The sequence below is a fragment of the Sitodiplosis mosellana genome, unplaced genomic scaffold (assembly GCF_009176505.1).
Source record: "Sitodiplosis mosellana isolate CC-2019 unplaced genomic scaffold, AAFC_SMos_1.0 Smas_scaffold_6170, whole genome shotgun sequence".
NCBI lineage: Eukaryota > Metazoa > Arthropoda > Insecta > Diptera > Cecidomyiidae > Sitodiplosis > Sitodiplosis mosellana.
This window is the reverse complement of record NW_022601411.1, coordinates 2825382-2843957: the sequence shown is the minus strand read 5'-3', so window position 1 is coordinate 2843957 and position 18576 is coordinate 2825382. Positions and strand designations below refer to the sequence as shown.

Genomic DNA, 18576 nt, shown 5'->3' with positions numbered 1-18576 from the left:
CCCGAAACTGAATATGCCTGCAGACAGCCTGATAACGACGAGTCGAAAGTATGTGAAAAAAGAATGTTTGCTGCGTTCATCATTTTTGCCGCTAAAAAACACTCTATCGGAAATGCATACACACACACCCAGATAGACACATACACAGTTTGTTCTAATTTTCGCTCTCATTTGTTTCGGTTTGTTCGCAAAGAGCAAAGATCGGTCCATTCAGAAGAACGACGTGCAGTACGTTTGATGTTGTCTTCGTTGTTGTCGTCGTCGTTGTCATAACGCACGACACATGTGCGACAGACATTGCCCAGAATGTGAATGAGAGTCTCGTTGCTGTTCGATGTTTTGAACATTTCAATTCCGTTTTGATTCAATTTGATTTTGTTTAACGCACGTTGTTCATTTTGACGTCCACAGAACCAAATCGACAAATAGAGTGTATCGTGCATTGAAGAGTCGATATATCTCTTAAGTAGTAGGAAAATGGGGATTCTGGCCCAAATCTTGCGTCAACCGCATCCCCCTTGCGTCCCCCATGCGATAGCAGTGCGGGCGCGTGCGTCATCCTAAGAGCGAAGTCCATACGTCGTACATCATTCACTCACTCGCTCACTCAATCACACATTCACTCGTTTGCTCGATTGTATACTACAACTCTCTCTCTCTCTCTCTCTCTCTGTCTCTCTCTCTCTCTCTCTCTCTCTCTCTCTCTCTCTCTCTCTGTCACATTAATTTCAACAAATTCGATATAACTAAAATTTTATAAATGATGCAATATGATGCAATAATTAGATCCAATTGCGGTAATTATCTTCATGTACTATGATTAAAAAAAAAACGGTACACATTTGGAATTTTTTCCGAATGTTGTCCAAAAAACATTTGGAATTTGGAACAAAAACGCCACCTTTTCATATGAAACACATTCGGAACATCCGAATACATCCGAATACATTCGTTGAGTTTTGACAGTTGAGCTAATCGACACAATCAATTTGGGATACGTTCGGGCTAAGGTTATGTGTGTGTTTCGTTTTTCGTCTTGCGAATGAAATATAAAATTCAATGAACCAATTGCATTGTACACAAATTAAATAATACGCTGACATTTTATGCATTCCACAGAGAATACGGATTTTCAATCGTAAATATACTGGCAATTTACTTTCTTTGTACGTAGGAAAATAGAATTGAAATACTGGTGATGTTTTGTTTATTACGAATCGTGGCGCTGGTACTTCCAAATTGCCCGATGCTCTGAATTCATTGACGTTTGTTTGTGATCATATTGTCAAAAAGATGTCTTTGTTTTGATAGGAACATATTTATTATTTCGAATCTATTCAATCATTTTATCGAAAAATTAAGTTTTAAAAAAGGTTCAAGCATCTGAAAACAAAACGGCATAAGTGTACGGAAATTATAGAAGTTAATATAAATCAGCAAAATTATTTTGTTATATTGTAAGGTTTTCCTTCTGTTGTTTATAGTTCGAAATGGACGAAAAAAATTATGGCTTCACAAAATCCATACAAATATGGGGCTAAATGTTGGCTTTTTTCCGTTCTTTTTTTCAAATTCTAAATTGATGAAATTTGTCCATTTAATAGTTGAGGAAGAATATCATAGCTGTGCAATTTTTTTTGTACGCTTGTTCATCAATGAGTTTTTCTTCTAAATAGGAGAAAAAACAAATTTTCTTCTTATGATTTTTTTTGTTTTCGTCACTTTTCATTTTGGAATTGTATTGTAGTTTCATTTAATAATTTTTCATTTGGTGGCAACAGAAGAAATAACACGATCGTTTGTTTTGATTGATCCAACGTATGAATTTGGATGGTATTTTTTTGATGTGGTGTGTCATTCAATTGTTTCAGAAATATTTGTCAAAATTACGATTGTAAAAAGTTATAGTTTAATGCAGTTAATGTTGTGATGATATTTGTGCTTTGTGTTTTGAAATATTTGAAAAAGGTTGTCATACAGCGCCGTCTATTGAATATAGACGAAATCTTTCTTTTTATTTTACTACAACTTCATTCGGACATGTCATTTTATTCGAATGTAATGACATTTAAACAATGTACAAACACTCATTGCCATCCAATAAGATTTATTATATTATTGAGAAACTTTTTTCTCATTTGGTTTTTTTTATGGAAAATTGTTTTATTTGTATCGAAGATAAACCATCAGTTTCGTTTATCGCGTGTGGCACTTGTCGACAATCCATGTGTTTTTTTTGCATTGCAAGTTCTTACTTAGCCAAATTACAGGTTAATACTAACAGTGAATACGAGTGTGTGTTTTGCAGAACTTCTATAGACTATGAAACTTATAAAGAACGAGAAGATGAAGTAATTTCTTTTTTGGAAATTGTTAGTTTAGAGTCGTATCCGTTTGACGACAACCCTTGCGAAAAAGAAATTACAAAAATTTGGGAAAAAAGTAGAGAAATTGAAGATTTAATACGTACTTAACCCTAGGGAAATTTAACTCTTACGAGTTCAGCATGTTTTCTGCCAGTTTGCTTGATTCGCGGAAGTTCGACGCGTTCGTTGTACGTACTGACGCGCACGGTCACAAGTTTACACAAGTTTGTTTATGGTTTTGCGCGTTTTTCAAGTTGTTATTTGACAACTAAAACGCGTTTCAAACTAAAAATCGGTTGTTTACGAGTATAAAGATTTTTCACATCCTTTCCAAAAGTTCAAAGATTTATATAATTATAAAATGGACAAAGGAAATATTTTTAAAGAGCTGGAGAAAGTGTTGAAGAAAAAGTTAATCCAGATATAATAAATGGAACGACTGATGTGTGCGCGTCGTCCAGCTACAAGTTTGCACACGAACTCGCGCGCGTTCGCGCATGTTGTTTTAATACGGAACTTGTCAACTGAGTGGAATCATGCAAGTTCTCTGGTGAATGTAACAATTTCGTGCGCGTTTATATCATTTTTTTACAAGTTTTCACGTAGTTAAATCCCCCTAGACTTAACCTCGCATTTAACGCCACCAAGTTCATTTTTGTTCTACTAAATAGACGTCTAAGGAAAAAAAACTTCGTCACAAAGTTAAAACAAAGCAATTGAAATAATTTTTTATTGAAAAATCACGGTATATTTTTTTCAATTTCTATTCAATTTATTCACACAATTAACACAAGTTTGCGTTTTGTTCATAGAAAAGCACTTGCAGTTCTCTCATCAAAATGGAACAGGAAAACAATAACAATTATGATGAAATACTTGACCAAGTAGAGTTATTAAAACTCCGTCAAGGGATTGTTTTTGAATTCATTTTGGGCCGGTTAAAGGATGAATCAATCCGAAACGAACTTTCAACTGGATCGAATGGCAACTGTAAACTTGAAGAAAATGATTTCCATCTCTTGGATTCGTTGTAAGAAAATCATTTTGACAAAAACTGCTTTTTCACGTGAAACAAATGTAAGAACACACTTTAAATTTTATAAATTCTTCATTTTCCAGTTACGCCAAGTCTATCCCGGAACACGGTCGACCTTGGGTAAAAAGTAAAAGAGAAGTGATGATGTCATTACTTGTCGATGGCTCGCCAGAAATATTCGACGGAAATTTCACCTATGGCGACATGAAAACTGTCCTGGAAAAAATTCAAAAATCGCCACTATTCGAAGACCTAGATTCAGTGCTTCAGCCAAGTTTGTATTCATTTAATGCCTCACTGCGATTTTTATTAGCAGATTATTTTGGTTGATTCGAAATGATTTCTTTTTCTTTTATTCAATCGAACAGAATATCAAGGAATTCCAGCCAAGGTTGCTGAACGCATCAGATTAAGGTCCATTCCGAAAATTCCCTTGCCAACCGTATCAGCAACTGACACCAGTCAGACCGTATCAGCCAATAATGATTGGCTTCATGAGCCAATGTTGCCGGATGGAACGCCCAAGCCTGCCTTCCGTGAAGCTATGAGGAAGATGAATAAAGAAGCTGATGAAAGGATCAAAAGGAATAATCCCAAAAAACGTACTCTCGAAGAACGTTTTGAATCAATGGTTGAACGTAGAATCGAGCGGTTTTTTATGCGAAATGCCGAAGAAAAACGATTGGCAAAAAAGCAAAAGTTTGAATAGAAAACGTGGTTTATAAGCGATATTCAAATAAAACCACATCATCATAACATTAATACTACGTACGCACTTAAACAAAAATAAAAAAAACAGAGAAAATTTCATGAGTATGATTAAGAAAATTCATTCGTTTCGTTAAAAAAAATCGCGAGCAAAATCGATGTTAATTATTTTCTGAGAACAAAACATTACGCGAGAGGCTTTTTTATATCACGATTTTACACGAATATTTATTTTTTCTTCTTTCTATCAATTTTTTTGGTGGAAAATCGTTATAATTTGTATCGAGAACATAAGGAAGAGATATACATTTGGGAGCAAAAGAGAAATAAAAAATTATTTGAGAGTAAATGTGAGAATTGGTTTTTATCCCGCGTTGGATACTTCCGCCCAAATGTCTGATAGTAATTTTTTGACGTAATCAAGAATACATTTTGTTTAACGTTCATTCGTGTTGATTTGATTCTATTGTTGGTGGGCGGTTTTATTCAAGGCTTTCTTGTTTTGCCATAGTACCTTGTAGCAAGCATTTGTAGAACCAATGATTTCGTAGCGAATCTTTTGTTAATTAATCAATTTGGCTCACATCTAAGCGGTTTCGTTTTACAGATGAATGTTGTTAAATCACCATTGAAGGGGTTTTTTGGGTGAGTCATTTGCGTTTTGTTCATTGCACAAAGATCATTGTGCAATGAGTATTGAGCGGACTAAAACTGAAGTGATAAAAAATCGCGTGAAAATATCGCACGATAGCAGCTGCTAGGCTAGGGTGTTACTAAAATCATATTTTTTGTACACATTAATTAGAAGAATAAAAAAACAGATGTTTACGAAGAGTTGTTAGTTAAATTTAATTATTATTTAATTTAATTTTTTAATATATTTCATGTTGAAATGTTTGATAAAAAAAAATACAAACTGTATATCAAAGTTTTTACATTGAATAATATGAATAGAAAAAAAAAGATTTGAATTATACTTTTCGTCATTATAAAAAAGATTATTTTCATTTTTCAATCGATTTGTATGTTTAAAATATAAGTAAGTTATTTTGAGAGAGAATTTTTATGTCAAATTGAATGAAATCGTTTGATTAAATGCATAGATTTGCTTAAAACTTCACTTGAAAATATATTTACTAAATTTTCAACTGGATATTCAAATAGCAATGTACAAAAAATTAAGAAACATATGAACAAACCATTAAAATTGTAAGTTTTATGTATACGTATATTTTTATTACATGACATTGAACAAACAATCTTATGGATTTTCAAATGAAATTTATTTAAATTCCGAAGAAAAAGTTTTTATCTGATTACATTTCGTTTTTAATTATCAGCAATCAAAACTAGGTGAACTTGAACGAATTTATTGAACTCATACGTTGCTGTCGCAATAGCGAACGCGTGTGTTCCTTACAAATCATATACTCTTGAATCGATTTTAGCTGTGCAACTGAGTGGATAGATAGATGAATGGGCGGAAGAATGAATATAAAAAAGAATAGAAAAGAATGTATATGATTGTTTGTTTATGTTTGATTTGATGTTAAACTTAATGAAAATAGTTCGATTTCATGAAAATAATACGATTTTAGGTTCGATTACATGCAAATGGTTCGATTACATGCAAATGGTTCGATTTCATGAAAATAATTTGATTTTTTTGGGTCGAATTCATGCAAATAGTTCGATTTGAGGCTCGATTATATTTAAATATCAAACATCTAGTGATACGAGTTAATACAAGTTGAACATTCAAGCAGTAAAGTTATCTTTATAGCTACATCATGCGTTTGAATGCAATGCAAAAGGATGAAATTTTAGCTAAATTGAACAGTGGAGTGACTAGCTATATTTTAAGCTGTTAAATGTATGTATCATTTTATTGTATTTTTAATTGGATTATTATTGAAAGATGGAAAAAAAGAAAATTAACAAACGAAAAAAAAAACGAATTGCTTGAAGTGTTAACTTATTAGTTTGAGTGTTGCAATTGCATTGTTTGTTTCAATATAAATATAGTACAATAAGCTATCATCAGAACATAAACATAAAACATTTTCTTTTCATCAAAAATATAAAAGTTTTACATATTATCAGTGGCATATCATAGTGCAAAAGCTATGAACCAAGTTCATCGAACACAGTTCAAGATCACAAAATAGGTTGGTTTCTGTTCACTTACATAGCTAATTATATGAAAAAGAGGCAGAGAAAAAATCAACGACATGCACAGACATGATTTTAACATATCACTTTTGCTTCATTTATGAGAATGGTTTTTTATTTCACAGTCGATCACACACATATGACTTTAAAAAAAATACAATTGCCTTTTTTATTGCACAATTTCATTCTTTATTACGCAATGTAGTTTGGTGTACATCTACCATATAACAATAAGTTAGGTGGACAACATTTTTCACCTCATTTCAGCGGTTTGTCTTATTCGTTGCAAAGAGAAGGTAAAGGAAGAGAGAATAAAAAAATATACATAAAAAGTATTAAAATTACGTTTCTAATTATACTCGTACATTTGCTCTATGTTTCACCACTGAAAATAGTTCGATTTGAGGTTCGATTTCATGCAAATAGTTCGATTTGAGGTTCGATTTCATGCAAATAGTTCGATTTTAGGTTCGATTTCATGAAAATAGTTCGATTTGAGGTTCGATTTTATTTAAATAACAAACATCTAGTGATACAACTTAGTTCAAGTTGAACATTCAAGCAGTAAAGTTATCTTTAGAGCTACATCATGCGTTTGAATACAGTGCAAAAGGCTGAAATTTTAGCTAAATTGAATGATGGTGTGAATGGTAATCGTTTAGCAAAAGAATATGGCGTTGCTAAATCTACGATTTCATTATTAAAAAAACGTAAATATGATGAAATGCTGCAGCCCAGCAAAAGATGTGGAACTTTTAATCAACCATCGAGTGCGAGCGTGAGTGATAATGAATCAAATCGATCAAACAATACATCTAATGAGGACGAAGTTGATGATGAAGTCGATGATAATTTTGATAGTGATGAGAGAGTTGAGAAAAAATCGCATACCTTGCCAATTTTCCGTCAACTCAAACTGTATAAACCATCGACTGAAATGGATGAGAATGAACATGATGATTATGATACTAATGACGAATATGATGATGATGAGGAGGAGGAAGACGAGAGCGAGGAAGATGAAGAAGATGTCAATGAAATATGTAGAAAATTGCGGCGTGTATGCGACAATTTGTATGTTCCGACTCAATCATTGAGTGAAATGTTGAAATTAATTTCTAAATTACGGAGCGGTGGCTACATTGAGGAATCGTTATAAGAATAAAGTATATATTGAAAATTGTAACATACCATGAAAACAGATAAATAAAACAAACACGGTATTTTTTTGACAAAAAACAAATCTTTTTATTTCATATCTATGTGTGTATTTTATAATATACACTGCCGAAAGTTTGAGACCAACACGCAATTTTCATACAAAATACTGTTTTTCACATCGAAAAAAGTCCACTAAGAAATCATTTTCGGGCATATACGTCTTCAGAAGGGTTTTAGTTTATTGTCTGATCTTCAATTCTTCTTCAGACTAAAACGCTCTAAAGTTATTCATTAAAAACTTATTAGGTATCGAACATCGACAAAATAATTTTCATATAAAAATCATGTTGTGTGTTGGTCTCAAACTTACTGGCGGCAGTGTATGTATAAAGCAATCATATGAAAGTTCGATTTGGAACCAGTTTTCCTTCGAATTATACAGAAATTTTCATAAATTTACATAAAAGTGAAAACTGTTCTATGAAAATCAATGAAAACTGTCTCATTTTTGTATCTTATTTACTATTTTTACTTAAAATTATATGAAAATTTACGTTTCACCTAACAATAATTTTTCTCAATTTCACTAATTTCATGATGACCCCAAGCTAGCGTATCAATACCATTCGAACGAATAAGGTAACGCTTATCGTCGAACGGATTTAAGGCAACTTTTTTCTGTTTAATTGTGAATATTTGATGTGATTTCGAATGAAGTTTATGCTGTTCACGTAAAATATTACAATTTTTCTCGATACAGTCAACATAATCGCTAAATGCAATATTACGTTTCACTATATTCTTTTTGACACCTTTAGACTTTTTAATAACTTTAGATTTTTTATCGATGTTACAATTCTCTTCGATGCAGTCAACATATTCACTATCTGTTATAACGCGAGGTGTGACAGCTCTTTCTGGACACTCACATTTTTTCATTTTAGCTGTAAACGGTAGTACAGCGTAGCATTTTGCACGTAGACCGACAAATTCTGCTAAAATCTCTCCGTTTAATTCATCTTTGAAAAGACCGGGCACTTTTTTATTTCTTCGAGGCATTTTGAAAACATTCTTCTCCGGATAATCGCTTGTATCGTAGCGATTCAAGTGTTGCTTCATATCATTGTAGAAATCATCCGTTTGAATGGAAAGTATGAAAGAGTCGGTGTCTGTATAGGCAACCGTACAATTTTTTCCATATTTAGGTTTCAAAAAGTCGTACAGAAAACTGTACATCGTTATTTTCGATATGTCTAAGATGGACATACCGATAATTATTGGTTTATTCATTTTAATATGAGTTTTTTGTAGCTCAATTACTGCTAAATCTTCATTGAGTATTTTGCATTTCTTAAAATTTGGTCGAGCAATTAACATGCCTGCACCACATCGCCCACCCCACTTGTTGACAAGTTTGATATCTGCACGCAAACGCAGATTCTCCATCGTTTTACCAAAAACGGAGTTTATCATATATTTAAAAAACGACTTTTCAAAGTCGTTGGTTGCTCGCGTACGTAGCTCTGTGTTAATATCGACGTAGGGTTTTAGCCAGCAACTTTGTTTGAATTGAAGTACTCGATGTACTTTTTTCAATACTAGGCCGTGTTGTAATGCTAATTTGAGCATGCGATAATGAATGATATAATTTTCTTTATCATATAGCGTTAACAATAATTTATCGATTTTATTCGGTTTTATACCGATGATATTGAACACTTCTTGCGGAAGCGTTCGCTTTTCAGCACAAAATGGAAAATCATTATGTGTAGCATGTAAATTTTTTGGATATTGCAGATCCACCTCGAATATATAGCCATATTTCGAATCGTCAGCTAATTTAGCTATTTTATCTGCATTCGAAAAAGCTGTCTTTACAATGTTGTCATCAATCCATTTGAAATCTCTCAGCGGTAATGGTTGCGACATTGCGTGTCCATACAAATTATTTGCTATCAATGTAGATGAAAAAAAAAAAACAAAATTAGATTCTAAAATATCATGAAATTGATTAAAGATAGACTGCACGAGTGGATTATTGAACGAAATTTACCATCTAAATACATTAAATAATTTGACGGTTTCTCATCATTGTATACATCTCTCATGTATTTATTGTTGGCTTTGACTTGACGTTTACTGCACTGACTTATGCCACCGCGAATTCCACGTTCGATGAACAGCAACATTTCCACATCAGATAATAGTTCAATTCTCACTCCGGTATATTTGAGCATGGCATCCCACGAAAGACCTGGAGCTGTGTAGTAGTTTGCCGGATCCAAACTGTAAATTGTATGGCATATATTTCGAAAATTTTCAAATACGTCGGCTAACAGTAGTACATCTGTCTTTAGATATAGTTCAGAATAGTCTCCGAGCGTTTTACAATTGAATTTCCGCCAGATATCGTGAGCAAATTGGTAATCGCCATCCGAAATTCCTTCTCCGCTAAGTTTGCTGTAAAAATCTGCTTTTAATGGTAGATTTGTCTCCTTCAGCTGCTCCATACCGCTCACATATTCATAAGGAAAAACGCCTTTACGTTCAAGCATAACGATTTGTTCTGGTGTGTAGCCATTTTTCTCACATTCATTATACAATATTTGTTTTTTATCTGCTGGCAGTAGTGATGCTAATTCAGCTAGAGATGCAGGCATGAATCGACATGAATCAATGAATTTAAATTTTACGTTTTCTCTCGTATTTAGCCCTCGTGTGCTCCCTGTCACTACTTTCGTGAAAGCTATGTATTGTTCCACATTAGCTGGAATAATTGAAACATCTCCATTTATAATATTATTTGCTGCCAACTCCTTTATGAATAAATGTGAGTCGTACCCCGACAAATTGTGCATAATAACCGGTACAACGTGGCTATCTTGGAACTGTAAGTTGCATGCTTGATGGGCTGGTCCTCTATATCGGCCGGTGAGATGACAGTGATCGTGTACTCTAATATCATTTGTTCCAAAAATATCACCACAAATTGTACATAATGCATATGGATTCTGAAATGTCTGTCTCTCGTCTTCAGTTAACGGTAGTATTGGTGTGTTTTTATCAAATAACCTTGCAACTCCATGAGAAATTTCCTTCAATTCTGTGATGAACCATTCAACGCTATTGGTACGATTGCCGCTGCTTCGGTAATATGAAAATGAATCGTCAAATTCACATTTAAAGTAATACCCAACGCTGTACATATGATGCTGTTGATATGCGGTAGTTGCACATTCCTCACTAAATACACGTTTCTGATCTTCAATACTGAGCCCCTTCAGATACGCTTCAGTATCAGCGTAAACGACAAATGGTGTTTTCAGCTGATGTTTATAGTTATCAAATTTCATCCATTTCCATGTTTGATCGGGCATTTCAATGCTACACTCGTTTGTACATTTTGCAGTATGTTTCAATAATTTTTCATTTGTATCATAAAATATTAGACATCGATCGCAAATGTAATTTCGAGATTTATGTTTACTCAGCTGACTTCTGACAAGACGGCTTAAATTTTTTATCCAACAATAATGAGTACGAATTGAATCATTATCGCAGATCTTCTTAATCATGTTGGAAGTGCTAGCTGTTTTAACATTTCTTTCCTCAGTTTTATTAACACTTTCTCCATCTTTGATTAGCAGCAAATGGATGTGATGCTGTTTAACTTCATTACTCACACGTAATGGGCATATACGGCCCTCATTGTCATCATCGTAATAGTATACATTTATCGATATATTGCCATTTTGTCGAACAAATTTATCGATTTGATTCAAGCGAACGGGAAAATCGATTCCATCAAAATTCAATTCGTTCTCATATTGATAATAATGACGAATTCGATCTGGATTATTTGTAACTGGGTGTAAAGCAGACAAAATAGCCCATTTGAAACACATTTCATCATGTTGATTTTGTACATTAATAACTGCATGTTTATATCGTAGCTTTTTAGGAGTTTCAATATACGATGAACCGTGTAATGGGTTATATAAGTTGACGTGAACATTCAACTCGATTATGCGGGCGAGCGTAAATCCAGAACCGCGGAATGTAACTTGTTCTGCACTTTCCACTATTTCTTGAACGATTTGTTTTCGAAAATGTTCATGTAGGTCTACGTTCAAATCAAGCTTCCGTGTTTGCGTTGGGAGATATATAGTCTCTTTCTCCGTTAACTCATGACTATGATTACCGCCAGTATCATCATCATCGTAAGAATCATTATTTTCATCTGGGTTTACAATTTTTTTTTCAAACTCTGCTACGAATACAGTCATTGACTTCACGTTAATAAAATTTTCAATATTTTTCGTAACTTCCGAGCGATATATATGAAAGGCATCGCTTAGAAATATTTCAATATCAATATGTCCATTGTTTACAATAGCGAAGGTGTTAATTCGTCTATTAAATGCATTTTCACGCACTTGTAGCTCAACACTAGGGACATCTTCAATTGTATTAGAGGACGGTAACATCATTGTTACTCACATCGATATTTAACGTTTTTTTCACAGGCGTAATTCTATTTTGGTATATCAATATGAACCGTTCCTTTCGGAACGCACCGAACAAAAATTACAATTCGATTGATCTAGTTGTATCATCAGATGTTTGACATTTAATTACAATGAAACCTCAAATCGAGCGTATTTTCAGGAAATCGAACCTCAAATCGAACTATTTTCATGAAATTGAACCTAAAATCGAATTATTTTCATGAACAAAACAAAAATCGAAATATTAACATGAAATCGAACTATTTGCATTAAATTGAATATCAAATCGAACACTCTTACATAAAATAATACGAATTATTGATGAAAATAAAAATGTAAACAGACGCAATGGTAGCAAAAAAGCATAGTGTAAAATGCAACAACAATAACATGAACAAACGTTCACTATCGCGACAGCAACGTATGCGTTCAATGAACTCGTTCAAGGTTAAAAAATACAATTAGTCATGCAATTGCAGCGATGCCATTCATGCTATTTCATTATGTGATGAAATATAGAGCAAATGTATGAGAGGAATTCGTGAATCGAAGAAACAAGTATATGCATGTGAGAGAGAGTGAGAGAAAAAAACTAGAAGAAACAAGTGTATGCGTGTGTGTGTAGCGTAAACTATAGCGATGGTATATGATTATTTGCATTGCTTCAGTTGTTGTTGTTCATAATTAATAAATTGTTATGCATTTATATGGATTTGAGTGAGATTAAAAGAGAAAATGATGTGGAAATCACCAACCATAATAAAAATAGAGAAATAACAACCACAAAGTAATAGGCAAAGCAATTGTATCAATAGAATAAGAAACGAATCAATTTATATTGTGTAAATTTCGTCGTGATCGTCGTCGAATTTTGTATTAGTCGGTGTATCTAATTCACAAACTGCTGATTCAAACGACCCGGATGGCTCAACTTCCTCATCAGCAGCAACATGCGACGGCATTCCGAAACAATTTTCTCTCACTGAAAAAGCAAAACAACACTGCAAAAAAAAAAATGCACAAATTTTTCTTATTTCATACTCACAAATTGCACTGAAGAAAAAGTGAAGCTAGCTGAATAAAATACTTTCAACGAATGATCGAACGAAATCACGATTGCTTCGTTTGAAAGGTGAACATTTTTTGATTGAAATTCCATAGCCATAGATTTATATTTCACATGACTACTGTGGAGAAATGATTAACAACTGTTTCGTTTGAATGTTAAACATTAACTGGTTTTTAATTTTCTTTCTTACTATCTACGCAGTTTTCGTATAAGTTTGTGAGTTGATGAATTTATTGGACTTTACTTGATTTTGCTAATATTGCAATTAACTGAAAAATATGTTTGCTGATACCTTGCATTAAATGTTATTGAACTTTCTATATCTAACTGAAATTACTTTGTGTTGCACATTTTTCGAAGTTGTACTTTGAACGTTACTGAGCGTGAGCGAGAGAGAGGTGTGTGTGTGTGTGTGTGTGTGTATGTACATACTAGTAGTATGTAAATGCCGGTTTCATCCACGTTTTTCAGTATTAGTGCACACACATACACATATACACACACACACACATGGTGTTAATTTATTTAATTGATGTATGAGTGAGTGTATTGATTGACAATATGAAAAACATTGACTGACATGATAATTTTTTGAAATGATTTTTCCATGATAATCAAAACTAAATCAATCCGATCGAATACTTAGATCAAAAAACAACACATAAAACTGAATTTTGAAATCGTTATTTTCTTTTTATTTTTTTTAAATAAAACTATGAAAATAAGGAACAGATTTTTTTTTTAAATTCAAGTTTGAATGCAAAAGTTTGTGAATGATAATAAGATGCGAGTAAAAAACAAATATACAGTGCATTTTCTCTCTTTCACACACACATACACATACATTCATTCATTCATTTAATTAATTTTATCACATTGCTATCAATACAGCTCATGTAAATCGATTTATCTATTTTTTTTATATTCAGTATGCAATTTGTATCACAATTCTTTTTTCTGTTCTTTTGATACACATGTGTGTATGTGTGTAAGTGATAAACACTTATGGCACATTTGAGGCTCAATTTCATAAAATAGTTCGACTGAAGGATCGATTTCATGAAAATAGTTCGATTTGAGGTTCAATTTTAAGAAAAAATGGTTCGATTTGACGTTCGATTTGAGAAAAAAAGGTTCAATTTCAAGGAAATAGTTCGATTTGAGGTTCAATTACATTTAAATAACAAACATCTTGTGATACAAGTTAGTTCAAGTTGAACATCCAAACAGAGAAGTTATCTTTATTGCCACATCATGCGGTTGATATCATATTTGATTGATTGAAGATGAAGCAAAATGGAATCGATTCTGGAAAACTACAAATCCAATAAGAGGAGAAAACAGTCACAAGCCTTTTTTCCGGAGAATCTTCCATTCTTTTGATGAATTCTTTTTTGAATGAAATAGAGAAATATTCAAATTTAACGGATCAAATTAGCATATTGTCACACATTTGCAGTTGATTGAGCTGAAATGCCAAACGATACAAGATTGAGAGAATGAAAGAAGTTTGAGCAAATGCTGGACAGAAGAACGGATATCGGGAGCAGAAAATTAATCGGCAACGCATTGAAAATACCAATGTAAATGAGTTTATTTGACAGTGTGTCACTTTGTGCCTTTCTTTGTATCTTTAAATATCTGCATTTTCATTCCGCTGACTCTCAATTATATTATGCGAATCAAAATCGTCTAGAGAATTGTAAGAACACTTAAAATAACTACGCAATCATTGGCGCTCAAACATATCAGGGCACAATAACATTAAAATCAAAAGCGCCAGATCATAATTGATGTGAATATAGCATCGACTTTGTTGATGCATACAAACAGGCTAATGACCATCATTAGATATTCACTTTTCCTTCTGCAAACTGTTATTAAACACTAAATGGAGCTAGAAAAATGGATTGTCGTTGAAATTTGCACTCCGTCAATTTAAAGTCAAATGTGTTGACATTCTAATCCGCATTCTTCTATTGTTGATTTTAATCGAGTTGTCCCATAATCAAAACGCACATCTCACTCTCGTTGAGCTTTGAAAGAGCAAGTGCGCGCGCGGGATCGCGCACAAGATTTAATCCATAAATGAGTGGAAATTTTTTCCATAACTCGTTATGACCACTAATAACGTCATAAAGTGTCATAGCCGAAACAACCAGAAGCAAACTAAACGAAACGATGGTGGAAATTATTTTCGTCATAAAACCAGCTCGTTTTTTATTTTGCTGCTTTTTTTGTTTTGATTGACAGAAGTAACGAGTCGTGAGCTTCTCGAAGCTTTTTTCCAGCTTCTGATTCGCAAACAGAACAATAAACTGCAATGCTATGGAAAGAATTGGCTGAAACAAGACTTACGTGCGGTAAACTTGACGTTAAAAGTTGTACTGACAACACGACCGTATCGACTCAACGAATACCTGTAGTGTGTGTGTGTGCGTATATTTTATAACATGTTTTTGTTTCTTTACATCTTCTTCTTTATTACTTTTGGTTAATGTGACTTTGGATCGTTTCTGTTTTGGTCGACCGAAAGACCGAAATAAAATCCATGTTATACACTTTCAAAAGGTGTGCGTATTGGTAATTGAGCGGTTCACCTTTCCATTTTGGGCAACTGCACACCAATGCACGACGACGAACAGTATATTCGTATTAATTTTGAAACATTTTTAACTTTTCAGCCGATTTTTATGATTGTATTCGATGATACGGCCGAGTGTTGAATGAGTGATCATGTTTTGATTCGGGTTTCACAGTATCTGTTCATGTGCTGGTGTTGGTGCTGGTGTTGCCGTTGAAGGGCTTAACATTGTTTTTGTTAACCGTACCTCCAGTACTTTGTAATGACATAAAATTGCTCTTCGACCACTCAATTCCACGGTATACGCTGTTGATCTGATAAAATCCGCTTCTGAGTGAAGCAATAAACTAATTTTTACAGTATGAAAAAATAAACTAGACAAAAACAACAATTGGGTTTGTTGGTCAAATGCTCAAATATAGGTAAATCAAAGACTTTCACCTTCGAACGGTGTTTCAAGATCATTTTTTCAAAACTATGGCAGCAGCACCAATAATGAAGGTTATTTTCAAGCTGCTTTATAATCTTCATCGCTTTGGCATCAAACAAACTGAAAACCAAATGCAAATCGTCAAACTTGAGAAGAAAAACAACCCAATTCAACCAAGTCAAAAAATATGAAACGATTCAACTAAATGGAAGAAAAAATATTGATTCAACTAAATTGAAGGGAAAACAGACGCTCTGTAAAGTCCAGAATGTGCATCACGATATAATGGAATTCCGAGTCGAGACATTACAATAATAATAATGAATGCATTTATTTATGTCGCACTCAATTCGCAGCGTCGAGAATAATTCGAAAATTGCAAGCGTATAATTACAATGGCACATGGTGAGGGGGAGATAGAAGCGGCCTTGAAAAGAACGCTTTGCGGCTGAACTGATGATTGAAATGAATTTACATATATCTAACATGGTTTTGTTTGGCGAATAATTTGAACCGAATGCAAATTGCGATAAAAATCAAATAGAAATGATTATGATGTGTAAGCGAGCGTGCTGTGTGTGTGCGCGGTCGTTGTGGTTTTTGGTTTTTTTACATCCTACGACAACAACATCCACGATGACGATGACAATTTGAACAACTGCCCTGAATAAAGTTGCTCGATTGAGTTTCAAAAGAGATTTAGCGATAAACAGTGACGTGTAGTGTATATGGTAAATCCAAATGCATACATTTATCTGGAATTTCCATATGCCCTTTGGTGTAACACATTTCCGATGATTCTTCAATTTCTGCAGGTCTTTCATGATGTATGCAACAGCACAAAATGAAAACCCACACATTGCAAGCACATGTGTGTATTTTTTCTTTGCAGCTACCTTCGGCCTTTTGTCGCATACCCATTTACAAATGCTTCCGTTATCATGTGAGCTTCCTTTGAATATGCCATCATCGTTCAAAAATCCCGAAACCGAATATGCCTGTAGATCAGATAGCCTGATAACGACGAGTCGAAAGTATTTAAAAAAAGAATGTTTGCTGCGTTCATCATTTTTGCCGCTAAAAAAAACACTCTATCGGAAATGCATACACACACACCCAGATAGACACATACACAGTTTGTTCTAATTTTCGCTCTCATTTGTTTCGGTTTGTTCGCAAAGAGCAAAGATCGGTCCATTCAGAAGAACGACGTGCAGTACGTTTGATGTTGTCTTCGTTGTTGTCGTCGTCGTCGTCGTCGTCGTCGTTGTCATAACGCACGACACATGTGCGACAGACATTGCCCAGAATGTGAATGAGAGTCTCGTTGCTGTTCGATGTTTTGAACATTTCAATTCCGTTTTGATTCAATTTGATTTTGTTTAACGCACGTTGTGCATTTTGACGTCCACAGAACCAAATCGACAAATAGAGTGTATCGTGCATTGAAGAGTCGATAGCTCAGTCATATAGTTAAGTCATCATTTTATCTCATTCACTTTGAAGCGTCTGATAAGATACACTAGCAAATTTTCGCCTAATCATCAATTTCTTGGGAAATCAAGTGTTTCGCTCCTCTTTTGATATTATCATCGTTTTGACCCCGTGACTCACGTTTCAAAATAATTGCATTGATTCGTGTGGGCTTTTTGCACGTCAATCGGCTTCGATCATACCAAATGAATTGCTTGAGTTTTGTTCCGAGTATGTCATATGTATATTGCATACGTGTGTGATGATGCACACAAGACGACTGTTAATGTGTACACTTTTTTTGTGTGCTCTCGCAACATTTTAAAGTGTTGTGTTGTAAAGAAGCTAACGACAAAGAAGGAGCACTGAAAACAAAGTATCAAGATACATTTGGGAGCACGTGAAAGTCATAATTCTTTCTCTCTTTCTCTATTCGGCTCTCTCTCCCGATGCTCCGGCGTTTTCTCATTGTTGTTGTTGCTGCTGCTGCTGTTATGGGCACATAGCACACGGAGAGCCAGAGCAAATGGGCGAGCAAGAGAGCGAGAGAGAGAGAGGGAGAGAGAGAGAGAGAGAGAAAGCCGAGTGACGGCTGAAAAACCGCCAAACGTGTTTATATGAACGTGATGATTCAGCTCTCCCAAGACGAGTTTCTCTCTTGCTCTTTTGACTTGTCAATGTGCCCAACACACACTGGAGCATTCAGATCCATTCAACAGCCAGTTGAATAGAGTGGGCCGAAATCATGCTTTCAGCTATGACTTATTCATTCAACTATTTTGTTACTCATTGTAAAAACGGCTGAAAATTTTACAATAAACCGCATTCGATATCTTTTTCCTTTATCTTGAACTCGTAATCATTGGAATATTCTAGGGTTCTTGCTGTTAAGATTTAAAAAAAAAAAATTAAAAAATGCCAAAAATTAAATTAAAATATTTGGCTCTGAAAAATGTTAATATTTCAGTTAAAAATGTCGAAACCAATGCCAATATTTTTCGCGATGAAATTGTTTTCTCCTCACCAAATGAACCAATTTTTTTTTAATTCTTGAATCATTCCCTGCGAA

The 18576-nt window shown here is 33.9% G+C and overlaps 2 protein-coding genes across 5 annotated transcripts; one reads left to right on the top strand and one right to left on the bottom strand.

Moving 5' to 3' along the window:
* Positions 1-1258: 1258 nt before the first annotated feature.
* LOC129575956 (uncharacterized) lies at positions 1259-7525 on the top strand. Of its 4 annotated transcripts, none has more exons than XM_055460223.1 (4): positions 1259-1405; positions 3179-3396; positions 3486-3676; positions 3771-7525. In XM_055460223.1, exons 2-4 carry the CDS (start codon positions 3206-3208, stop codon positions 4109-4111), a joined length of 723 nt encoding a protein of 240 aa, XP_055316198.1. In that variant the 5' UTR covers positions 1259-1405; positions 3179-3205; the 3' UTR covers positions 4112-7525. The 4 variants fall into 4 exon arrangements, 3 of the variants coding, with proteins under 3 accessions (XP_055316198.1, XP_055316197.1, XP_055316199.1); XM_055460222.1 differs by lacking the exon at positions 1259-1405 and adding an exon at positions 2989-3111; XM_055460224.1 differs by lacking the exon at positions 1259-1405 and adding an exon at positions 3007-3111 and having other exon boundaries at positions 3184-3396.
* A 443-nt stretch (positions 7526-7968) lies between these two features.
* LOC129575952 (uncharacterized) lies at positions 7969-15403 on the bottom strand. Its single transcript, XM_055460212.1, has 2 exons — positions 9497-15403; positions 7969-9395 (listed from the first exon to the last, which is right to left on the bottom strand). The coding sequence occupies exons 1-2, from the start codon at positions 11931-11933 to the stop codon at positions 8005-8007; spliced, it is 3828 nt and encodes a 1275-aa protein (XP_055316187.1). The 5' UTR covers positions 11934-15403; the 3' UTR covers positions 7969-8004.
* Between the last annotated feature and the right edge of the window lie 3173 nt (positions 15404-18576).